The sequence below is a fragment of the Geotrypetes seraphini genome, chromosome 11 (assembly GCF_902459505.1).
Source record: "Geotrypetes seraphini chromosome 11, aGeoSer1.1, whole genome shotgun sequence".
Classification (NCBI taxonomy): domain Eukaryota; kingdom Metazoa; phylum Chordata; class Amphibia; order Gymnophiona; family Dermophiidae; genus Geotrypetes; species Geotrypetes seraphini.
Genome location: NC_047094.1, coordinates 131,040,552 through 131,067,014, shown reverse-complemented (window position 1 = coordinate 131,067,014; position 26,463 = coordinate 131,040,552). Strand labels below are relative to the sequence as shown.

The following is a 26,463-nucleotide window of genomic DNA, read 5'->3' as shown; positions in this document are numbered from 1 at the left end:
CCTCTGAGAAGGAAAATGTTATCTTCCACTTCTATACGTCCAGTGACGTATTTAAACGTCTCAATCATGTCTCCCCTCTCCCTGCGTCCCTCGAGAGTGTAGAGCTGCAAATTGTTTAGTCTTGCTTCGTACGACACTAAAAAAGATATTAGCAAGGTAAGAACCTAATCTCTTTATAGAATATCTGGCCATAGCAATTAGTGCCCATCTGATTATCCTTGTCCTTTGGACCTTACTTGTAGTCATAAGGATGAGCTTCACATGTGCTATGGTTGCTTGCTTTTTCATCCACAATATAAAATCGGTCTAGGTGTGAGTGGAGCTGTGAGGTACAGTAAACCTTTTTTTTTTTTTTAATTTCAAATTGCTTTGGTTTTGTATCATTACAATTACAACAGCATTTATATTCCACTAATACCAAAAATTATTGAATCGGTATGGATGAACAGTGTCAAGCTAGTCAGATGACTTCTCCTTTTTTTTATTTCCTTTTCCTTCTCTAGCATTGCCGTTGTTAACTTTTTATGCTTGCTTGATGTAAGCAATATGCCAAAGCATATGTCTGTTCTTAATGGTAATACATTTTTGCATTGTCTTTATAGATGCTGGGTGTATTTATTGTTGTGGCTCTATTAAAGTTTTATATAAAAAAAGATATTTATTAAAGTAACCTTTTACATAATTATTGTAAACTGAATTTGTATTGTGACAGCTTCAAAAACTCCTTGGATTTATCTTTGTTTGTTTATATACTTTATATAAAAACTTTATATACCGCATAACAGCCTAAAAAAGATCCATCAGTTTACAATGTATAGTTCACAATCATTAAGAAAGAACTCCATTTATTTATTTATTTTAAAAAAATTTTCAATTTCTATACCGTTTTAAGCCAAAACGGTTTACAAAAATATTACATACATAAAATTTTACAACAAATAAGACAGATAACACAAATAATCAAATCCTTCGGAAAATCACTACTTAAAGAAACACGTTTACTAAATGCGCTCCTATCACTATATTTCTGTATTTGCCCAACGAGGGAGTTCCACAATCTTACCCCTGCACAACAAAAGGTCAGTACGTTGGTTTCCACGTATTTTGGATTAACATTCGCTTTCAGCAAGGCAGAATTTTCAGAGCACAGTGATCTTTTTGGTTGGTAATTAGTCATCTTGTTCTTAAAGAATTCAGGGATTGTACCATATAAGAATTGATGATAAGTCATCTGCTTCATACTGAATTCGAAATGCAACTGGCAGGTAGTGTAACTGTCAAAGATAGGTGTAATATGTTCATATCTCGACGTTGCCGTTATCAGTCTGGCTGCTGCATTTTATACCACTTGCAATGCCTGCACCTGGTTTTGGTTATTCCAAGGTACAGGACATTGCAGTAGTCAAGCCTCGACAGAGCCATCACCTGCACAACAGTATGAAAGTCAAAAGACGACAGCATTGGTTTCACTCGATACAATAAGTGTATCTGTGCGAAACATGCTTGTACTGTCTTAGTTCATTTTAAGGCCTCAAGTCTTACTCCTAGAATTGTCATTGACTCTCTAATTTGCAGTAATTCATCCATCACTTTTAATTTCTTTGGCCACCTATCCTGGTCAGTTCTCCCTACAAACTTACCTCCGTCTTCTCCACATTCAATCTCAAACCCTGCTTTCCCTGTAGGGATTCCCTGCGATTAAGGAAATCATGGCTACCATCCTAAAACACATCTCCATGTAATAAACTCATTGTGGAAAAGGCCAACTAATTATTATGGAAACATTTCTGCTCTGAGGAATTTATAATTAGGAAGGCAGAGCTTTCAATAGCTTGTAAGGAAGATCCTGGAGGAGAAACCTGAAGGCTTAAGAACCTACAGACAAAACTTAAACTAAGACTCAGACTCAAGAGGCTGCTTAAAGGTATATGGCTGTTCTTCCCACACACCAGCTAGTGAACTGCGAGTGGAAAAAGCAGGCTATGTACTAAGAAAAAGCACTTGTGTGAAAGTCTGTACCCACATGGATCTTGGCCACACAGGCAATTGGCACATACTTTGAGACCACCAGAAATACAAACAATACCACTCATGAGCTAATCAACCCATTGGGATCTCTGTTAAACATCTGGAGGATTCCTCAGCCATATGGGCTTTGGCAGAAATCCAGCTTGTTGTGGCCTCAGTGGCTCAGAAACCAGTAATCTCTATGCCAGCATTCATACCAAAATACCAGCATCCCCCCTCCTCCCCGGGACTAGGTAACAGGAATTTACTGCTCTTGAAGGAGAAAACTCCTGCTAGCTCAACTGTAGTTAAGTCTGCAGTTTGCTTATACAAGCATAAGCAGCTCAGGCTTTAGCAAAGTTGACCCCGAGTGCCTTTCTGCACTGCAGCATCAATTTGAGGCTTGGAACCTGAGCTCCCTCAGGATAAGAACACAGCAAAAAAGATTTTCCCAAATACAATGTGAAATACAATATTTCTCACCTGGTTTAGGATTATTGTGGAGATAATTTTTAACCATGAGAGGAAGAGGGGGTGGGGGAGGGAGGGAACTCAGATGACTCTTATCGGCTCTCTTTTAAAAACTGTTTATCCAAATGCATAAACTTTAGAGCGGAAAATTAATTAAAGTCGGCCTCTACTCAAACTGGTATAATCTCTTCAGCTGACCCACAAGCATCAGTAACAAAACAGCTTCAAGTCCACTTTCACCTCTACCTAATTTATTTAAATGGAATATAGTCTTCAAATGAGGATTTCCTCTGCTCTATAGACACAGCAGTTCAACTACTCAGGAACAATCGATAAGTTGCATGGCCCATCTATCCCTTCTGCGGGAGACAGAGAATCCTAAGCATTTTAAGGCTGCATGATTCCTTTGAGGGGTGAATCACACAATTATTTTCCTTATTTTCTATCCACTGATCCAACATAACCTGGTCTAGTAACTATGCTAAGGAAGTATGTTTTTCAAGAAAAAATCATATTGATGCACTTATTGTGCAATAATGTTAATCCAAGTCTATTTTTGTTTTTTTTACCAGGATTATTAAACCTGTGTGGCAGTCAAAATTTTTATATGCCAGAGAAAGTTTTCCTTTATCTTTGCTTCTCCTTTTTACCAGTCTCTTTCTTTTAGTTCTTCCTCTTTTTTGCCAGTCTCTCCTCTTTTCTGTGACATTGCTTTCAGGACTGTCTTCCTGGTTGCACGGGTTTAATTTAGCGGCCTGGGGGGAAGGCTTTAGATGCCCAGACACCCAGGATTTTTCCATCCTCTGCTTTTTACTACATTTTGATAATGTAGTTATTGCATCCTTTATTTTCAGTAATTATAGAGTAATAAGAGCAAACTGTGCATGCTCTTGTTTGCCACTTTGTCATTGCTGTTTTTCTTATTTGGACAGAGAGGCGGATGAAGGATGCAAGAAACCTTTGGAACGATTACTTAACATCTGGCAGGAAAGGAGTGTCTATAGCAGTGAGTTCATACAGCAGCTGAAACTGGCCATTGAGGATTCTGACAGTCCCCCTCAGCCAAAAGGTAGCAGAATCTCACTGAACTTGCTATTTGGACTCTGATGCTATGGCATGCTTATACTAATATCTGTCTTGTGCACACACACCATGCACCTTTGATGTTGTCATTGAGGTATATGTTGTGTAAGTTTCTGATCCATGCACATCTGCCAGCGCATCTCAGTCTAGATGTCTGAGAAGAGACTGCTAAGTGTACTTAGGAGGTTTAGTTGCGAAGATTGTCATTTCCAGGGCAGGTCAAGGCCACAAATACCTTTTGCTTGGGTTAGAACCAGGCTTGAAACCAAGGTAGGAGGATTGGTGCAGTAGTCCATCACATCATCCATGCTCACTGGCAGCATATCTATTAGGGTTACAGAAAAGCTTGGTCAAAGGCCTGGCATGAATAAGTGAAAGCAACCATGTAACCTGATATTGGATACTATTGAGGAAAATAAGCTGTTCTGTATAACCATGCTTTCATTTTCCTCATCAGCTTTAATTTTAGCTGCTCCATTCAGCAATCTCAAACTTATACTGGCCTGTAAAATGAACCAACATGGCAGGAAAATCCTGTTTGCCCAAGTTAACAACTTGGTGAAACTTATTTCACTAGATGAGTGCTTTAATATTCAAGCCTTAAATCACTTTAAGTATCCTTTAGCTATGTCGTATATGGCTTGTGGAAATATGTTGTCATTATCCTGTTAAAAACAAAGGTCAGTTCCATTCCGTTTGCTGAGTTCGTAGTCGTGGACATGTCAACCCTTGTGTATCTATAGCCCAAGGGTTTTCAAGCCAGTCGGATTTTCAGGCAATCCACAATGAATATGCATGAGATAAATCTGCATACATTGCTTCATTGTATGCAGATCTTCATGCATATTCTTTGTTGATCTCCAAAAAACCTGTGGTCAAGAAACAGGTTGAGAATCACTGCTCTAGCTATAAAGATTTGACTCTCTCTGTATGGTGACCACTGTTTCTTCTAAGCTGAGTGGGAGTCCTCTATCTATATTGGTGCAATATTGTGTCTTCCATGACTAGGGACAGGCGGGTTCCATGGAATCCTGCAGACCTTTCCCCATCTCTCACTATTGAAAATGTGAGAGTAAAAACAGTGCCTTCTACTAGCATGACTATAGGTGGAGAACTACTCACCTTTAGAGGGAACAGAGTGTGTGACATAGCTGTATGTGGGAAAACTTGCATGATATGTTAGATCCAGAATGTATTATGTCTTGCCATATAAGTGAAGAAATATGTGGGTTACCCCTCCACACACTCACACAAATTCGCTGGCTTTTACTAAACCACGATAGAGGTTTCTACCATGGGCTGCTGAGGTAAATGCTCCATTGCTCGTAGAATTTGCCATGAGTCGGAGCATTTATTTCGCTGGCTCGCGGTAGAAACTTCTAATTGTGATTAGTAAAAGTAGCCCTTTGTCTTTAGGATTGAACTGATGCCTGGGGCACTCTATACCAGGGGTGGGCAATGAGGTCCGGAATCCAGTCAGGTTTTTAGGATTTCTCCAATGAATATGCATGAGATCTATTTGCATGCACTGCGTCCATTGTATGCAAATGGATCTCATGCATATTCATTAGGGAAATCCTAAAAACCCGACTGGATTCCTGCCCCTGTTGCCCACTCCTGGTATACCCCTTCCCCGCTTTTTTTTTTTTCCTTTAAAGTGTGAAAGTTATTATAGTTTTACTGTGAGTGGAAATGCTGTATACTTTTATTCCATCTTTATGCTATAAGGGAACCTCTGTGTTTATTCCATATCTTTTTGACTTCTGTTACTGTTTTCAACCCCTGCAAATCTGTAACATATCTCCGTTGTCATTCCTCTCCTCTAGAGCAGTGGTTCCCAACCCAGTCCTGGAGGACCACCAGCCAATCAGGTTTTCAGGATAGCCCTCATGAATATGCATGGAGCAGACTTGCATGCTCGGCACCTCCATTAAATGCAGATCTCTCCTGAAAACCCGACTGGCTGGTGGTCCTCTAGGACAGGGTTGGGAACCACTGCTCGAGAGCAAGCATATTTAAAGCTTCAAGTCTCTTCTCTTACACTTTCTGGCACAGAATCCATACCATTTTGATTGCTTCCCTCTGAAAGACTTCAAATATTTTTACATCCTTGTCAAGATACAGCCTCCAAAACTGAACAGAGTAGTAAAATTAAGTCTCTCTAATTACTTGTACACTACAAGGACATTGTTTTCTGCTTTTCTGCTGGTCTATGCATATCAGCCTTTCATTTCCTATCACATACAGCAACGTTTTGATTTTTCCACCCCCGAATATTATCACCCTACAATTCTTGAGTGGAGGAGAAGCCCGAGAACTTGGGTAACTGGGTTTGATTCCCGCTGCAGCCCTTTATGACTCTGAGCAAGTACCTGTGTATAATATGTAAACCACTTTGATTGTAACCTCAGAAAGGCAGTATATCAAGTCCCATTCCCCCTTTCTCTTCACATTAAAGCTTAACGCCAACCATTTCTCCAGCTTCCACTCCCTCTGGATTATCCACTCTTACCAATCTTCCTATCATCTGCAAAAAAGTATGCTATGATGAACAGAATCGGTCCCAGGATGGATTCCTGAGGTACTTCTCTTCTGAGCAACTTTTCATTTACTGCTGCTCTCTATCACCTGTCAGTCAACTAGTTTCGGATTCAGTTAACCGCTTTGAGCCTCCTATCAGGAACACTATCAAAAGCTTTGCTTAAATTTAAGTAGACCAGGCCCTCGATCTGGTTTTTTGTCACCCAGTCAAAGAAATCAATCAGATTTGATTGATATGATTTTACCTTCGGTAAAGCCATGTTGTCTTGGATCTTGCATCCCATTGAATTGTGGAAAGTTCACTATCCTTTCTGTCAGCAGCATCTCCATTATCTTTTCTACTACTGAGGTTAGACTTACGAGCCTGTAGTTTCCCACTTCTTCTCTGTTCCTACTTTTGTGAAGAAGGGACCGCGTGAGCCTTTTTCCAATCCCGTGGAGCATCCCCTGTTTCTAAGTAGATGACACATCAGTACCCCAGACCTTTATTTATTAAGTTAGTAGAGAAAATGGAGATTCTAGAGACCTTTTGGAGTTCAGTCTCTAAAATCAATCTATTGATAAACTAATTTGAGTGGAGGAGGGCAAAGACCAGATAGAAGCAGTCACTGGCTTATTTTGTTGAATTATTTGAAAATACCTTATAGGAATGATTGCTTTGCCTTTGTTGTAAATGGTTTATGGTTTGTTATTTAATATACTGTACCACCCTTCCCTAAACAATAACAGCTTAGTAAGAATTAATAACTTCTGTTCTTAGCTTAAAGCTGTAGAAATGTTTATTCCTGTTAGGAAACAGAATGAGCCGGCCACAGAAGTGGGTAGCAACATCTGGTTGCCTAGTCATGGACCCTCTCTCTAAAGGTTTTCTTTTCTCTCCTTTCTTTTTTCCATCAGCTGTGCTCTGCGTGCATTATCTTTTTCACTTACCACACATGCTCAGTACCAGGGAATATCTTTAAATACATGTTGGGGTTCATTCTTTTTGCCGTTTACTTGTTATGTGGGTGTATTCTTTAATATGTCCCTGTTGGATGAAAATGCTGGAGTCTGGAGGCTCTGTAATACTTAATGGTGAAACACCTTTAACACACCATTATGTAAGGTTTTACCCCTGATGCAGTCCAGTGCAGGCTGAAACATAGTTGTCAGGTGTGGTTTTTTTTAAAAAATTGATCCCCCAGTAAATTCTTATTTATTTACTTCTGCAATTTCTCTCTGTATTATTTCTCAAATTCTACTTTGCTATTGTGGTTTGAAGCACTCATGTATATAATCACAGAATATAAATTATGTTCAGTTAAATTGCTGGTAATAGCAAATAGTTGCGCTCTGTTATCAGTTAGGAAGTTTAGTAAACTTTTTTATGTAGTGAACATAAGCTGTGTTAAGAAAATGGAACCTGGTCAAATTCTTTACTGGAAGCTGATGATCTCTTAGCTTGGCTGATGCTTCAAGTACTTCTTTTTTTAAGGGAAGAAGACGTTCATCAAGACTAATATGTGGGAGGGGAGCAAAGGAAAATCTTTTGTCACCGCTGGTAGGTTTATGACTCGGTAAGATTATAAAGGATAGCAAAAAATACTACACTGATGCATCCAGCTGCGATTATTCCACTGTGGAAATTAATGGGCATTTATATTCTAAACACCTGGTCCCAACTTTCCATTTCTGTTTTGCTTTTTTGTTTTGTTTTGTTTTATTAATTGCTCTTTCAGCCTTTTTCCTAACACTGCCCTCCATACCATCTCATGTGCCCATAATCCAAAAGTGGTGGCTTTGTCATCTTTTTCTCTGTGATTCTTACAAGACACCAAGTTGATGGTAAAGTATATAGACAGAGAAGGTCCTGATGCAGTGTAGGATTACATTTCAGAGCAATGCAGATTCTGAATATTTTCATTTCCCTGCCATCAGCAGCAGATGAATCCAGACAACTGGGTTATATCCATCTTCTAGCAGAGAATAGGAGATAAGAGAGCACTGAATTGCCTTTGATTTATATAGGATGGCACTCTCCTTGGCTCTTCAGTATTCTCTTATCTCCAGCAGGCAAGTATTCTGTGGCTAGGATCGGCCCAGTACATGTCCTCTTTTAGCTCTGGGGATTAGGCTTGCTGAGTGTCTGTTTCAGGGTACAGCTGGTGGTACCAGTTCCCTACCTGTCCTCTGTGGCCCTATCTGGTAGTTTCCTCCTTGCACTTCGTGCTCCCTATTTACAAAAAAATAATAATAATTTATTAAATCCAGCAGGAGGGCAGTGTAAAAAAACAAACCAACAAAATCCCTGTGTGGTCATGGACTTGTTTCTCTTCTGCTTTGTTATGAGCAATACTGAAGAGCCAAGGAGAGTGCCATCCTGTATGTACCAAAGGCAATTCAGTGGTCTCATCTCTCCCTTCCGATAGATGGACATAACCCAGTCATCTGAATTTGTCTGCTGTAACTAAGGGAAAGAAAATGATCAGGTAAGACATATTTACCTTTAGACTGTTACTTTCCAGGGCTGTACTGAGTGTCCAAAGCTATTGTGGTATATGGTTGATTTATGCAGCTCCTATATAGGAGGAAAGTGATGGTTACATATTAGAAAAATGTGAAAAGCGCAATTGCAGCTACATTTAAATTAGATATGTTGAAGTAGCTTAGGAATGTAAGATTAACCGGACTAGTGGGATGAGACTAAAATGAACTGAGTAGAAGGCATTGTTGCTCTACAGATATTATTTATTTATTTAGCTGTATAAAAATTATTTCTAATGGCAAATAAATGTGTTCCTTCTGTGTTTATATTTTATTTGGGCATCAAGGAGAGACAAAATATTTGAGGCATCTTTTATGGGTAAACAGCCCAGGAGACTCAAAATCAAAATGTTTTAGATAAATAGCTTTGATGATTGATAGATAAAAACTTCCTACATGGCTCATGAGTAAATTGAGCAGTCTGGGACTGGGTCCAGAGGTGGTGCATTTACATTAGAAATTAATTGAGTGATAAATAATGGAGGGTTACAGTAAATGCGATTAATCGAGTTCTTTGAGAGCATTTTTGGGACTGGCTTAGTTTAGTATCCTTATAGGTGATATTATGGAAGAGTTAGAAATAAAAGGTTTCTTTTTTGTTGCTGGTACAAACATCTGCAAATAGAATGGACACCCTGATGGCGTAAACAGAATAAAATGTAGCCTAAGAAACCTGGAGGAGTAGAGCAATATTTGGCAGTTAAACAACCATGCAAAAGAGCCATGCATTTGGGGTGCAATAATCCAAAGATACTGTATGAAATAGGGAAGAGGTTGTTGGGTACAGACGCTGGGCACTCAGAAATGAGAGATCTGAGAAGCATCCCACATAAAAGCAAGATGATTTATGTATTCTTTAAAAAGTTAAGAGACTTTCCAGAACAATATTTCCCCTCCTGTTTGATTTATAGGACACTGTCTCCCTTTTGGGACAGTTCCCAGTTTATCAGAGGAGACCTATAACCTGCAGGTCTTTTGCTTGCACATGACCATTTTATATTTTTTTGCAAGCTAAATGAACATTTTCCCAAGAGATATCTGAGGTTAGGAGAAGTAATTCCAAGGATTAATTCCATTTTTGCTTTATATTGTGATCCTACATTGAAAAATGGGGACATAGGAGAACGTTAGGTTTAAACAAATCCATTAGTAGTATTTCTTCGCTTCAGCTTTCCTGTTTTCTTCCCACTGAAGTTTCTTATAGCAATCTATAAAAGTTGATATGTAGGGCAGCAATTAGAGAATGGTATGGGGAAAAGATATGTCTCCATCTCCACCCCCTTGACCTCCGTTCCCAGCATCCATATAAGCCTCAAACAGGTATGATTTTGTACATTTGTCTTTTATTAACGTATAAAAGGAAACAGCAATCTTTACAACTTTGAAGCACCCATAGCAGCACAACTTGTACGTTAACTCTTCTGATTTTTTTAAATCCGTGGATGAACAACAAATCACCACAACAGAACAGGAGAAACCACCTTCGCAAAGGTAGAATAACAAAAAGCAGTGAAGGCGACCTATGATGTTAAGGTGCTTTGGCCCACTGGCCTGCAGCAGGAGTCTGATGTTTTAATGACTAATAAATTATACAGCACCTATTATCCTAGGACAAGCAGGCAGCGTATTCGCACATGCGGGTTACGTCATCTACAGTGTGCTGTCACTTTAAGCTTGATGGTACAGTGTTCCCCCGGTCTTTTGCTGTTCGCGGTCCCGGTCATTCACGGATTTTCCGACTGCGAATGGCCAGGCAGGAGAGGACAGCCAGAGCGGCAGCGAGTGAAGGAAATCACTCGCGGTATGCTCCGACCACCTCTTCCTGCACTAAAGTCGGGCCTCACCAATCAGGAGCTGCGTGTATACAGTATATCTGCAAACGACGAGATGGTTGGATGGGCTGGAATTAGATTTGACAGCAACTGCAGTACCAGGTGGACTTTATGGTATATAGCCCAGAAATATCAAAAAGAAAAGAACAATTTTAATTTAATCATGAATTTATAAATGCATGTAACTAATGGGCAGACTGGATGGATTGTTTAGGTTTTTATCTGCTGTTTACTATGTTACATTTGTTCTAACCTTTCTGTTCCCTCATTTTATAATGGTTTTCTGAAGCCAATCAGCTGCTGCAATAGGTGGGCAATGTACCCTGTTAACCTGCTTTGTAATTTAATTTTATATATATATATTTTTTTTTAAAGTTTCAGTTGCTGAAGAAAAGAAATCACTAAAGCGTACGTTCCAGCAAATTCAAGAGGAGGAAGATGATGATTATCCAGGGAGCTACTCTCCTCGGGACCCTTCTTCAGGGCCTCTATTGGTATGTTTTGGCTTGGGGATTGAGATCAGAAAATGAAATACCTGGAACAGTTCTCCTTGTAGAGAATCTGGGATCTAAGACCTCACAATGGGGGTGCCCAAATCAACATCAGGCATGTTAAAATCACCTAGTAGTAAAACTTCCCCTTTTTTAGATATATTCTGAATGCCTACTATTAAATTTCTCCTTCCGTATTTGCGGTTTCCGCATTCACGGTTTGATTATTCACGGTTTTTAGCTTGCTGGCTCCTCCCCCCAAATTACATCAGCTTGCATAGAGAAATCACTGATTCCAAGCATTTACAGAGAAAATCGCCTATTCCCAGCACTTTCTTCACCGTGTTTTGCCTCTCCTTCAGGAACAGGCCAGGTCTCCCACCATGTTATTCATGGTTTCACAATATTCACGATGGTTTTTAATAGAAAACAGCGAATAACATATGAAAAAGTTATTTGTGGTTTTTCTGTATTTGTGGTTCTGTTAATCCCCTATCCGAATACGGAGGAAGAAGTGTACTTCTTCCGTCCCTGAAGGAGGCCTGTATATCACATATATAAACATATTCATCATTTCCTCTTTCCAAATTGATCCACAGTGCCTCTTTCTTGCTCTTCAGATCCTGCAATTGTGTGGCTTTAATATGATATTTAACATATAACGCTACTCCTGCTTCTTTTCTTCCTACTGTCTTTCCTGTTGTGCCAGTTATGTGCGCATCTTAAAATTAATGCTTGTTAATTCTAATTATTGGCTTTTTATTACCAATTCCTAATTTAGTTCCAATTAACTAATTATATTATGCGCCCAACTGGCTCTGTTTTATAACTATGTTACGCATTTAACTCTGGCCGACATTTCTAAAATTTGGGGGTCGTGTACAAGTTTTCAAATGTATTTGAGGGTCAGAAGATGAAAAGCGTTTGCATTGCTGAGTCCATAAGAAATAAAGGATTTGAAGTAGATCAGTAAAGGCAAACAGCTTAAAGTCCCTAACAGTGTAGTAAAATCCTGCTGACGGGACATACAGGATATTAGAGATGTTGGTACCAAAGTGATATGTCTAATCCTAGCTTGAGAGCAAACTTTTGATATGCCATTTCTTGTAAACTACAGTATATGATTTTCAATAAAAGAACATTCGACTAAATCTATGAGATCTTTTCAGCTCCATATAACCTACAAACTAGTTAAAACCACAGATAACTTCTGTGTTTTCTTTGCAAATCAAAGAGTGATTAGAGGTTGGAAGAGAGCCCCAGGAAATATTTCTTAGCTGCGGCTGTCATTTAGCCATGTTAGTAAAACATTTTGCTTTTTAACTTGCAAAGAATGTTTGATTTACAGATGTACAGTTTATCCACTGCTATATTGCTTAATATTTTTATTTATCAATTTGGTACCATCTTTTCCCATTAAAAACTACAAAGTGCTTTATAGCAATTGCGTAACAAAGTCACATAACAGTTCCCTTAAATTTTAAGAACAGCTTGTGCATTGTTAATCGTGGTATATTACTAACTCCAGGATATCTCAGTATTATTCTATCAATAGCCCAACTCTGGCATTCCGTCCTGGAACATTGTAGGTTTTTTGTGTTTGATTACGCTGACTTGCAGCATCCTGTGTCTTATTTCTGTGCTTTCCTGCAGTGCTGTTTGATGCATTTCAACCCTGATCACCAAACATGCCCTTGTGTTTCAATTCTGGGCTTCATCCAGGTTTTGTATTGATTATTTAGTGGACTGAGATCCAGGAAAACCAGAATTCAAATCCCACTTTCCTTACTGAGATTCTTTAACCATGGGCAGGTGCTGCTTAGAATGGAGTTGCTTAGAATGTGGTTGTGGTACACACACGCATGTGTAGGTTGTATGCGATAAGTGCACGCTTAATATTTACTCCAGTTACATTTTCACATCTTCCCTATCATTTTATAAAGTCAAATAGGCATATATTTGACTTTATAAAACAGGCATGTGAAGACATACACTTTGTCATCTCTTTATAACAGTACACTTTTCATGTCTTAGTGCCTTAGGTACATATTTAGATTATAAGCTCTTCTGGTATGAATACATATGAATCCTGACAATAGATAATATCCCTTTACTCGCGAGTTGATTGCAGAAGGATGAAATTTACACTCTTCAGCTCTACCTCCTCCAATGCCCTCTTCAGTTTTTTCCTTCTGAAAGCGAGTTGAGAATGTTGAGATTTCTGATCTGCTCTGATATTCTTTTATTTTATTTATTTATTTATTTATTTTTTTGGGGGGGGGGCGATGGAGATTATCCATTTGAGGCTTTTTGGTGCTGGAGAGGTCCTTGGTGATGCTGGGGCAGCTCTGCCTGGGAGAATACACAGACTCTGGGTCAGATGTCTGTAGCTGACAAAGTAACCCTCAGATTCTTGTCCGGCCGGCCTGTATTGGATCTTGAGGAGCTTGGGGGTCCATTCCCCTTGAAGCTAGCTTGCATCCTGATTTATTAGGTGCTTGAGCATAGGCTGTTTGGCCCCAGTTTCAGTCCATCGGGGCTTAACGGGTGCCAATGGCATAGCTTACTTTCCCCACTCGCATGTGGATCTGTGGGGGTTGAGGTCTTGGTTGGGCTTTGGTCTGACTGGCAGCCTGAAGATCCCAGCATGTGGACTGGTCTGCTGAGCAAGAGGCTTTCTCTTCCTAGCTTCTGTGACAGTTGCAGCAGGCTAATCTGGCACAGACAGAAGGTGAATACTGCCTGTTGATGTCTATGAGAAAATTGGGGTGGGGGTCTGATTTTGCTATTTAAGGGTTTCTGGAGCTGTAGCTAGGGGCCCCACCTCCAAAATCCCCTTCTCAAAATTTTCTGACTCTTTAGGGGGGGAGGGGGGGTCCCCCGGGCTGTTTTTACTGTGACCACGCTGCCGCAGTGGCCATCTTAGATTTTTCCAGATTTAAATACAAGCCTCCATCTGCCTCGATTTGTTTTAAAAACACTTGGCTTGGACTCCTCTAGTGGAGATACACCTATATCACATGGGATCTCTCAGAGAGAGAAAAAGATAATATTTACTGCAAATGGGCAGACTAGATGGGCCATTTGGCCTTTATCTGCCATCATGTTTTTATGTTTCTATATCATGCCAGATTTGCAACAGATGACTGAACAGCTGACTGAACAGTGGTCATGCGCTGCGTGCCGTGGGGCACGTAAGGGAGGGGTGGAAGCCTCAAGCTTAGCCCCATCTGCCACCCTTAAGGCTGGGGGATTACAGAGGATCTCTAGTCTGGGGAAAAGAACTCCTCCAGAACCTTGGGATGGAGCCACAGAGAAAGCGCAGGTGTGTGAACACTGTAGAGCCCAGGAACTGGCAAAGTGAAGCTCAGAAGGGTGACCTGCAGGTCTTTAATCAGGGACTTACACGGACTTTGTTAATTTATTATGGAAAGCTTACATAAACTGTTGGGAGTCTTCCACGGCAGTCAAGGGAGCGATGCTGGCTTCTCAAGGGGATGTATCCTCTCCTTTAGTTGAAATTCCTTATTGTACTTTATTAATAGTTCTGCAAACCATCTTGAGTATTATTTGGAAAGGCAAGCAAAAAATTCAAATATTTGAATTTACATGGTCCAACTAGAATGAGCATATGTTCTGTTTTCATGCCATTTTAACCTATTATAGAAGGAGAACTTAGCTGCTTATCATACTGTGAGATTTAACTTGCACGTGATTATTCATTGTACTGGATGACACTTCAGGTTCTGGGAAGGTGATTGATTAAATATATAATGTATAAATAACGATATGAGGCTGAAACCAGAATCTCTTTAAGCAGAGATACAGTTATGGCTTTAATGGTTAAGGTGACTCACAACCAAGTTGCAAGAACTTACTGCTAATGGTTTTCTTTGACTTCTCATGTTTTAGACTGAAGACTTGATTAAGGCTCTGCAGGATCTAGAAAATGCAGCATCAGGAGATGCCACCGTGCGTCAGAAGATAGCCTCTTTACCACAGGAAGTTCAAGATGTCTCACTGCTGGAGAAGATAACAGGTAAACATTTGACTTAAGTAGAATGAATTGGAGAATCGGATCATCTTAGAAGCAAAAGATACATGTGTGTACTGAACGGAGTCTTGTCTTATGACAGTTTTGTCATTTCCCCCCCAAAAATATGCCAAATAGGAGATGCTGAGAACAACTGGACTTCTATTTGCTATAACCTACTGAACTTGTTGTTCATTATCTCTCCTATACTGTATACTGAATTCATTACTTCTACATTGTAACTATGTCACTGACTGTCCAGCTCTTCTTATTGTAAACCACCTCGAACTACCTTGGCTTTGGCTGTATATAAGAAATAAATTATTATTATTCTTCTAAGTGATAGTTTATGGAAAAAAAAAATAAAATAAATAAACCTCATGTTTCTAAATTTGAGAAATGTTTTTGGGGGTAAAGGACTTGCCAGATATGTATGGGGCTCCTTGGATTCTGTGGCAAAGCTTAGCATTTGCAAGCAAGTAAATCATTCACCAACGACTTTGCTACTGCTTCCTTATTTTTTTGTTGCACCTAATTTAATCTTGATCTTCATTTGCTCGGTTCTATTTAGAATTGGAGAGATGTAATATTTAAAAAAACTGAGCTAGCATAGGATTTTACACACTTTAATATACACTGTGAGCCAAAAAAGGTAGCAGGGATGAACATTTCTGGGACCCTGATGAAAGAGAGGGACATCTCTCTCTGTATCTTTCGCATCTAATATAATAAATCCCTAAGCGCGCATGCGCACTCCCACCTGCGTGCTCCCGTTTTCCGTGAGTTGTAGGGACCCGCAGGTAGGAGTGAGCATGCGCGTGGCAGCGTGGAGCCTGTCGGATGCGGCGGCTCTTGCAGTCTGAACTTAAGGATGTGAACTGGCCAGGGCGACGTCAGCGGGGGCCGGAATAGACTTTAATTGCTGCCTCCCAGGCTTCTCCTCCTGCTCCGGCTAGGCCCGCGTAAAAAAAACAAACAAACCCAGAGCTCGCTTCGGGTCCGGCAAGGGCTGCGGGCCCTGAAACCTTCCGATTCAAGCAGCGTCTGCAGCACTCTACACACGCTGCTTCGAGGCCTTCTACTGAAGACGCTGCTGGAATCGGAAGGTTAGTTGGGACCGCGGGAAGGGAAGGGGGAGGGGTGGTAAGGGATTAAGGGAGCCGGCCAGACCGTGAGAAGGGAAAGGGGGGATAGGGGAAATGCTGCTACTGCACAGGGAAATGGAGGGGGAGGGAATCCTGCTGTGGCTGCTGCACAGGGAAGTGGTGGGAGAGAAATGCTGCTGCATAGGAGGCAGGGAGAGAGACAGATAGAAAGAAAAGAAGAAAGACACAGGGGCAGGGAGAGACACAGAAAGACAGACAGGCAAAGGGGGCCAGGGAGAGAGACAGACAGAAATAAAGACACAGACATATATTCTAGCACCTGTTAATGTAACGGGCTAAAATACTAGTCTTATCATAAATTCCCTCTTCATCCCAATTTCTGATCCCTTATCCCTCCCTCTGCTTCTTCCATGCTGATACCTATAATCCCCTACCCATTAAACTTCCAAATGAACAAACAAGCAAGGTCGGAATGCTGCCTTATTTTTAGTCAAAATAATTTTAAATTATTGCGTATACATTTCAAAATTATTACTCTGACTTACAATATGTTAAATTTGGGTGTTCCTGATTATCTGGCAACTCTCATTATTCCTTATTCTCCATCACGGACTCTTCGATCACTAACTGATAATAGACTGGTTATTCCTCATCCTTCAAAAACAAATTGGGAGAGAACATGAAACTCAGCATTTTTTGCTATTGCGCTAGCATTATGGAATTTTCTACCTGCAAATTTACGGTTGGAATCTTCATAGACTCTGTTTCAAGTACTTTTGAAAAGTTACCTTTTCAAACGAGCCTTTGCCTAATTGGGAAAGGTAATGGAGAGCACATTCCCTTTTGCAGTGTTGCTTTTTGAATGCTTTTTATGTTCTTTTGTAGGAATGTACGATCCTATCCTATTTTTAATGGCATTCAATTTCTATTTTTATTGATTTATTTTATTGTAAACCGCTTTTGAATGGTGCTGCAACTAAGGCGGTATATCAAGTTTAATAAACAGTTTTTCAAGTTATTAATTTAGTGGTGTCAGATTTAGGGCTTCTTTTACAAAGGCGCGCTGGGGCCTTAACGCGTGGAATAGCGCGTGCTAAAATTCCGCGTGCGCTAGCCGCTACCGCCTCCTTTTGAGCAGGGGGGGTATATTTTTAGCTAGCGCCTGCATGTGGTAAAACCCGTAGCGCAGGTTCGTAAAAGAAGCCCTTAATTTTGGACTTTTGTAACAAAAACAAAGAGTATGCGAATCAAAATGAAGTCGTTTACCTGTGCTACTTGTTTCTCTCTTTTGTTAACATAAAGACAAAGAAGCAGCTGAACGTCTCTCGAAAACTGTGGATGAGGCCTGTTTACTGCTGGCTGAGTACAACGGGAGGCTGGCAGCAGAATTAGATGATCGGCGCCAGCTGGCGCGCATGCTTATTGAGTACACCCAGACGCAGAAGGATGTCCTAACAGAGAGGGAAAAAAAGCTAGAAGTGAGTACAATACAGTAAGCAGGAACAAGTCGGGGATTAACTTTTCTGTGCATGGATTTTAGGGTAGATTCAAGACAAATGCATATAGGAATCTGTTAAAAGAAAAAAAAAAAATGCTTGCTTTACTTAGGGCCGTAAGGGATGCTTTTATTAAGCTGCAGTAAAAAGTGGTCTTAGCATGCTCCTATGTGGGTATTAAAGCCATGTGCTATTGTGGCTGTTTTTAAACATTACTGTGTGAGCGCTTACTTCCACCCCTTTTGTAAATGGTAAAGACTCGTGGGGCATTCCTTCACAACCAGTTAGTGAATGGTAATTTAGCTGTGCTTAGTGCAGTAATACCCATTTTCCAGCCCCAGACACACCCCCTCTAACATTTGTATGGTATGTGGTTAGCCTGAGCACATCCTGCAGTACGCTATTGTAAGCTGTGATAGGCGTGCACCAGCGCTTAATGCAGCTTAGTAAAAGGCCCTTAAGCTTATAAGCATCTAAGCGTGGTAAATTTTTGCAGTTACCGCATAGTAAGTGACCAAATTACTACCCGGTAACTTCGGAGCTTGTGCAGTAACTGAGGTTTTCCCATCATCTTCCCACACAGATTTTTTTCTCTGCAGTAAGTGCATCAACTTACCATGCCTGCTATTTAAGCAAACGCATCTATGCTGCTGTAGGGGGCAGTAATTTAATTCCTGCCCTTCGTTCACTTCATATCAAGCTAGACACTAGAGGCTCCTTTTATCAAGCTGCGCTACGGGGGGGGGGGGGGGTTAGCGCGTCAGACATTTCATCCCGTGCTAACCCCCGCGGCACACCCCAAAACTAAGGCCTCGTCAATGGAGGCGTTAGCGACTAGCGCGGCAGGCGGTTGAGCGCGCGGTATTCTGCGCGTTAACCGCAGCTTGATAAAAGGAGCCCTAAAATTGGCTTGTTCAAATTTGGGCATGTGCCCAGTTTGCGCCCTCAACTTAATTGCCAAAAGAGCCAATTAGCACTGATAATTAGGCATTAGTAATCCACTATCGGCACTTACTGGCATTAATTGTGCATCTTTAAGCACCACATTTCGTGTGGATTGGTAAAGGGGGTGTGGCCCTGGGAGAGGTATGGGCAGATCGGGAGTGTTCCTGCAATTCACGTGCAGTGTTACAAACTAAAGGAGATCGGCACCTACTTTAGGCGTGAGGATTTACACCAGGGGTTCAATTGGCATCAATACTCGTGCCTAAAATTGAATGCGAATTCTGGCGCCAAATGTTATTCTATAGATTGTACCCGACGCTTGAGTGTTATTTATAGAATAGCGCGTAGAGTGAAATTTTTATCGGTGCTGATTTTTTTTGGCACCGAATATAGAATTTTGGTCTTAATGCGTGAATTAGTGCGCCCTAAATATCAAGTGAACGTGTTAACCATGGCTAATAGTGCTTGCTAATTCACACGCTAAGAAAGTAATTTTATGTAAGGCACGTTACATGCAAATAATGTGTGATACATGTAAAAACACCTTAATAAAATTATCATTTAAGCGCAATTAACATGTACTTAGGATTGGCATAGGATGAGCAGAGTAGTGATTTATATGCGTAGATGTACGGGTTCATTATAGCTGTGATTTTTGCAGGATTTGATTGTTTTGATTTGTGATTTTTATTGAGTTATTTTTAATAGAAAAAAATACAAACCTGGGCAGCATTTTGAAGTTTCAAGTTTATTTTGACTTGATATACCGCCTAATGTACAATTTAAGCAGTTCACATAAAATTTCTCTAAAATTTTATTATAAAGGGGTATAAACAGACAATTAAAAATAATAAGAGAGACTACACTAGATACAAAAGGGAAGACGGTAAAGGTTACATTGTATAAGAAAATGGATGGGGGAAATGGAAAAACAAAAGAAGAGAAATCATATAATACTAAGGGTAATATCTTGACCTATGCTTCAAAGGCATCTTTAAAAAGAAAAGTTTTAAGACTTGATTTACATTTTGAGGCACAATTTTCTTGTCTTAAGATCAATAGGGAGGGAAATCCACAATGGTGCAATGACTGAAAAGATAGTCTATGTCTCAACTCAGAAAACAATCTGACAAGTAGAGGGAACCGAGAGAAGATTTTGCTGTGTCAATCAGAGGAACCTTGAAGTAGTGTATGGAACTAGGAGTCTATGAATGCTGGCGAATGGTCTGATTTTTACCTTAAATGTAAGGAATAATATTTTAAATGTAATCCAGTAAGCAATAGGTAGCCAATAAGTTTTTTAAAAGAGGTGTCACATGATCATATTTTTTGGCTTTATAAATGATTTTGACAGCTGTATTCTGTATAATTGGAGCCTTTGGATTTCCTTCTGGTTGATTTCCATGATAAAGTGAATTACAGTAATCTAAATGAGAAATTACTAATGAGTGGATAAAAATATTGAGAGATTTGAAATCCAAAAGAGAATAAAGAGACCGAATCATTTTTATAGAAGACCTCTCTAACTCAGGGGCGTCAAAGTCCCTCCTCAAGGGCCACAATCCAGTCAGGTTTTCAGGATTTCCTCAATGGATATTCATGAGATCTATTTGCATGCGCTGCTTTCATTGTATGCTAATAGATCTCATGAATATTCATTGAGGAAATCCTGAAAACCTGACTGGATTGCGGCCCTTGAGGAGGGACTTTGACACGCCTGCTCTAAATTCATACTGCACTTTAGTGAAAGGTACTCAAAGTTTTGACAAACGTTTTTAGCTGAAAATTTGAATAAATTTAGCCCGGTTAGATCCTAGCACCAGGTGATGCTTTTACTGAAATCCTTGGCATGTTTTGGTTCTTGGAATTTTTCCGTTTTCAGAATGATAATGCTAAGTCAGAAAAAGACCTTAAAATTGCCACCAAACTTTATTTCAAAATAAAGGAAACATTAAATAATTTAAACACTTCAAACACAAACTTGCCTGCACTGACTGACATGAACCTGCCTCAGATTTTCATGTAGGAAAGATAAAAAAAAAATATATATATATATAGGCGTGCAATTTTCTTTTTTTTTTTTTTTTTTTCTTTATTTATTGGATTATTCATTACAATATCTCTGTAACAAACATACATGAATGAACACAAAATAAAATACAAAATACAAAATGTAAATTCCCAGATGGGAATTAACATAATATAAGAAAACTAATTCAACCGTATCCTAGTCCACATTAAAGCTGATCGCCAGTGCAAATAAAACATCAAAGCAAATCTTTCTATCTACTTTCTAGGAACAGGCAAATGGCTATTATATATATTATACATCATCCTCCAAAAGTAAACCAAAATAAGGAATTAAACTTTCAACAAAGGTTTCTCTTTGATAAAATCTTCCACCTGGGCTGGGTCAAAAAACACATATTTATCAGTTCCATATGATATTAGGCATTTACATGGAAATTTTAAGAAGAAAGTAGCTCCGACTGCCAAAACCTTAGGCTTTAGCTGAAGGAACTGTTTCCTCTTAAACTGAGTTTGTCTAGAGACATCTGGAAAAATTATCACCCGTTGACCACAAAACATCTCTTGCTTTTTCATGAAATATAATTTCAAAATATCTTGTTTCTCAAGTTCTGTCTTGAAGGTCACGAGAAGAGTTGCTCGTTTCTCAATTATGTCTTTAGAAGACTCCAAAAACTGTGATACATTCAAACTCTCTGGTGATACTATTCTATCCATTCCACCTTCCTCTACCTTTTCTTTGGAATCTCTTGAAATGTAATATAAATTATCGACCTCAAAGGTCTCCACTTTGTTATAATGTAATATCTCCCTCAAATACATTTTCAAAAGTTCCATTGCAGAAAGGTAATGTGTGGTAGGGAAATTTGCGTTTGAAGTGCTTAAATGTTTGTGACTCTTTTCCCAGTAATATGCATTACAGCTTTGTAAAAGGGTTTCTTTGTAAATAGTCCGACTCTTTTCTCTGTCGTGCACACTCTTTCTGAACGAGTACAGATGACTAAACATCATGGAAAATGAGACTATGAAAATTGCACGCAGAAAGGTAATGTGTGGTAGCACATTACCTTTCTGCGTGCAATTTTCATAGTCTCATTTTCCATGATGTTTAGTCATCTGTACTCGTTCAGAAAGAGTGTGCACGACAGAGAAAAGAGTCGGACTATTTACAAAGAAACCCTTTTACAAAGCTGTAATGCATATTACTGGGAAAAGAGTCACAAACATTTAAGCACTTCAAACGCAAATTTGTTCCAAACTATGGTACTGGAGCAGTACCATACATGAAGCTTTAACATGCATCATCTTTAGTCGCATATAGCCTGTCTTAGCCAAAAACGTCTAACAAGCATCATCTTCTGTCTGTAATCTGACGATGGCACAGGAACACTGGCGGTCTTCTTAAAGACTTCTTCCAGTGCCATCTTGTCTAATTAACAAAAGTTTCTGTTTCAAAAGTCTCTCTGTGATTGAATAGACTGCAATAAACTCAAGCTGACTGCTAAATTCACTTTGTTCCATGTTAGCAATTAACTGGTCACAAGGCCAAAAGTGGAAATGTCCTAATAAGGCAGGTGAACTCTATTTATTTCATAAAAGTCCGTGATAGTTCAAACTCAATGAGTCAACATGTACATGTTTCGGCCAAGGCCGGCCTGCTTCAGGAATCTTAAGAGTCTAATGGGAGATGAAAAGCCCACAAGCTCGAGAACTTTCTGCTGAATGGTATATACTTAAGAGTCTAGTGGGGGATGAAAAGCCTACACCGAGAGAAGTTTCGTTTTTAGCTTGCTTTCATTTTGAAAATTCACTATACAGTGGTACCTTGGAATCCGAACTTAATCCGTTCCAGAACCCCGTTCGAGTTCCAAAACGTTCGCGTTCCAAGACAAGTTTTCCCATTGAAAAGAATAGAAACTGGATTAATCCGTTCCTTGGTCCCACAAACTATGCAAGATCGGGATCCTCAGCGGCAAGATAGCAAGATTGGCAACGGCAGCTGTAAGTGGTGTCCAGCCCAAAGCTTCCCTCCCATGCGGAAACAGGAAGCTGCTTCAGAGGGGAAGCTTTGGGCTGAGCACTGCTTGCAGTTCGGATTCCGGGGCAAAAATGAAGAGAAAAAAAAGTTTGGATTCCAAAATCGTTCAAGTTCTGGGGCGTTCGGATTCTGAGGTACCACTGTATACCATTCAGCGGAAAGTTCTTGAGCTTGTGGGCTTTTCATCCCCCATTAGACTCTTAAGTGCCTATATGTTCCTACATGTCGAGTCATTGAGTTTGAACTATCAAGGACTTTTATGAAATAAATAGAGTTCACCAGTCTTATTAGGACATTTCCATTTTTGGCCTTGTGGCTTTGATTATCCTGTGTTTATCATTTTCACCATGTCTGTAGGGATTTTTTTTCTCTGGTGTTCTCAAGCTCTTCATCATTACTATCCTCATGTGTTTCTTTCTTTAACACCATTTCAGCAATCTCGCCATCACTGAAGGAATGCACAACAGGTGCATCTTTGTTAATAGGCAGCACTTCATTAATAGCAGCAGTCTCTAATTTATTAACATTTTTGGATGATAGACCTCTGGCATAAGCAACGAGGTTTGATATCATCAGCGTTTCATCACTGACTTGGAATCCTTCAAAGTCTTCCTCAATAGGTTCATTTTCATTGTTAATGTCCAAAGATTATGCTCTCTGCAATGATTTTCTGTTTTTCATTTAATTTCATCATCACTCTCAATGTAAACCTTCAACAACTTTTGTTTCTTTAAGTCCTATATGTTCCTACATTAGCTATTGTACAGACACACCATGATCAAGCTTCTTCAATCAGTACCTCAACTTTCTGTGCTATTGATAGAGAAAACTTCCTTTTCTACGTCTCACTGCTCGGAGTGGAATCTGCCTTTTTTTGCCTTTTTCCAGCCCTCCGACCTTTACTGATTCTCACTGCCTCCCTGCAAAACTGTAGCTCTCCACTTTCCAGCCCTCCAACTAGGGATCAAGAGAAACGCATACCTGCGTTGGTTTCAGCGTGTCATGTTGAGGAAATTAACTACTTTCAGTTCGTGTCAAATTTTGGTTTTCAGACCTGTGCTGAAAATTAATACCACTCTCATAGTGTCTCCTTTTTAAGACAAAGGAGTCTAGTGAAAATAGGCTTCTAGCAGCCATAACCAAGAGACTAATTGGGGTTCCTAGTTAGAATTGGAAGTCTTTTGGCTACCTTGCAGTCCAATTGGAAGTAAAGAAGCTTGTTCAGTACTTAAATTTGTCTTGTCCTTTGACAGTATATGGGGAATAATGGCCATGGGCTGCTCTTTATAGGCTCTGTCTCTGGGTCTCTTAATGACTTATGATGGCTATAACTTTTTATAGTTATGTCTGCAATTTTTTTTTCCCTGAAATATTCTTTCATTTTGTTTTAATATGCTTGGCTTTCAGCAAACTCTTAATCTCCCACAAACATATATCCCTGTGTATCCCTGTTGCTGAAGAGGAAGTTGTGCATAGCATGTCTGATAAGGCCTCTTTTTTTTTTCCTGGATCCAGGAAGAATTATTGCTTTTGTTTTTACAAGTCTCTTCCCTTCTCCAGCCCTAATGGTGATGTGGTATGTGACCTGTGAAAGAAAGTTTCTTTTTTTACTCCTTGAGACTTGAGCCTGACTAATAGGGGTTGCCAGAGTCTAACATGGGTATTGGGGAGAGCATATGGTATAAATGCTGGTAACAGTAGAATTTTATAGATTGTTCTCATCATTCCATTGCATATTTATCTGCCCTTCCTCGAGCTAATGTATGTTTAAGAAGCACGTTTTGTTTTTCCCAGTGTTTCCAGTGATGTGCATAGAAACATGATGGCAGATAAAAGCTAAATGGCCCATCCAGTCTGCCCATCCACAGTAACCATTATCTCTCCCTAAGAGATCCCACGTGCCTATCCCATACTTTCTTGAATTTAGACAGTCTCTGTCTCCACCACATCTTCCGGGAGACATCTACCACACTTTTTTTTTACAGAAAGGATTTCCTTAGATTACTCCTGAGCCTATCGCCTCTTAACTTCATCCTCTGCCCTCTCGTTCCAGAGCTTCCTTTCACTTGAGAGAGACTCAACTCATGCGCATTTACATCACGGAGGTATTTAAACGTCTCCTATCATCTCTCTCCTCTCACGCCTTTCCTCCAAAGTATACCGATTGATATTTTTAAGTCTGTCCCCATACGCCTTATCATGAAGACCACGCACCATTTTAATAGAGTGGTGAAATAGAATTTGTGACTATCTACTCTGCACAATGTAAAGAGCATTAGACTGGGGTGGGAAATCCATTCTTTCGACAGAGTTGGCATGTCCTCTGTTGCAGTTTTTCTATGCCAAAGAAAACAGGAAAACACATGGCACAGGCAATTGGTCTGCTCTGCATTTTCAACAATGGATCAAACAACATATGCTCAGTAAGCTTTGAAAGAGTTGATTTTATTACTTCATTTCCACATTTTGTACTGGCAGCCCCCCCCAACCTGAAGATCGTGGGATCAAAAATGTTAAATTTTTATATAAATAATCTTAGCATAAATAAATGAGAGAATTAAAAAGGTCTGGTCCTTTTGCCTAACTGCTTTTTCATAGACTGAGGCTGATATTTGATTAAGGAGCATTTTGACCGGGACCAATTTTCATCCAGTGGTTCAGTACTGTATTTCCAATTTTGATTACTGCAATAGTCTTTTAGCAGGCTTACCTAAAAGTTACCCGAGAGCTTTACAAGTAGCGCAAAATGCTACAGCAGGAATTCTGACGGCAGGAATTCTTGCTATGATCATGTTACCCCCATTTTGAAAACATTACACTGGTTACCGATTGAACAGCATGTCAGATTTAAATTACTTTCTATGGTCTTTAAAGTACTAAATCAGATGATTTCTCTATTGATTTCTGCTAAATGAGAAAACTAAACAATTTTACTGTTTTTAAAAAGGAGCTTAAGACTGTTTTGTTCTTGCAGTAAAGCTTGCTGTATTATGAATTCTTAGCAAGACAGTATTTAGCTGATTTATGTTAATTCTGTAATGTATGTCTATTCAATATATTATGAATGTTTTATTTTTGTAAACTGCTTAGGGTTGTTAGATTTGCGGTGTATAAATACTGTAAATAAATAAATTATAGGAAAGTAAAGTGTGCATTTTGTGAATGATTTCCATTTGACCATCATGAAGGTGGACGGGTGCAGGTGAAACAGTACTGAAACAATATGGCGTAGTGTGAAAGGTATTGGCTGAAAAACTTTCAAGGAGTTCTTAAGTATTTCTGGGCCTAGGACTATCTGTTCTGTTTCTGGTAGATGCTAACATGCTTTCTGTCCCTGTAGCCCTTGTGACATATTAAAAGCTGCCTTTAGAACTGTCTGGCTTGCAGCTCTGCAAGACAGCTGTCCTTGGGTGGGACCTGGCCAGTTACTGGAAGCCATGAACTTATCAAAACAGTTTAACTCCTTCTGTGCTCTATAAACTCTGTATGTAAGAGGTCATATCCTAGGAAGCAAGGGAGGAAAGAAGAAGATAATAATGGATTTAGTTCACTTCTCCCCCCCCCCTCCCCCGTGGGAATTCAAGGCAGGTTGATTAGAGAAACTGGGCCTTTCCTCCCTCGAACAGAGGAGATTGAGAGGGGACATGATTGAAACATTCAAGGTACTGAAGGGAATAGACTTGGTGGAAAAGGACAGGTTGTTCACTCTCCAAGGTAGGGAGAATGAGAGGGCACTTCTAAAGTTGAAAGGGGATAGATTCCATACGAATGTAAGAAAGTTCTTCTTCACCCAGAGAGTGGTAGAAAACTGGAACGCTCTTCTGGAGTCTGTCGTAGGGGAAAACACCCTCCAGGGATTCAAGACAAAG

General features: G+C 39.8%; 1 protein-coding gene across 3 annotated transcripts in view; it reads left to right on the top strand.

The window, feature by feature from the left end:
* RPRD1B (regulation of nuclear pre-mRNA domain containing 1B) overlaps nt 1-26,463 on the top strand; it is an 84,206-nt gene that overhangs the window by 15,020 nt on the left and 42,723 nt on the right. For 2 of the 3 annotated variants that reach the window (XM_033963005.1, XM_033963002.1), the window contains exons 3-7: nt 3,411-3,547; nt 7,577-7,642; nt 10,833-10,951; nt 14,861-14,987; nt 17,390-17,565. In XM_033963005.1, coding sequence (XP_033818896.1) covers nt 3,411-3,547; nt 7,577-7,642; nt 10,833-10,951; nt 14,861-14,987; nt 17,390-17,565 — 625 coding nt within the window. The remainder of the gene's footprint in view (nt 1-3,410; nt 3,548-7,576; nt 7,643-10,832; nt 10,952-14,860; nt 14,988-17,389; nt 17,566-26,463) is intronic. The other variant, XM_033963004.1, reaches the window with a different exon arrangement.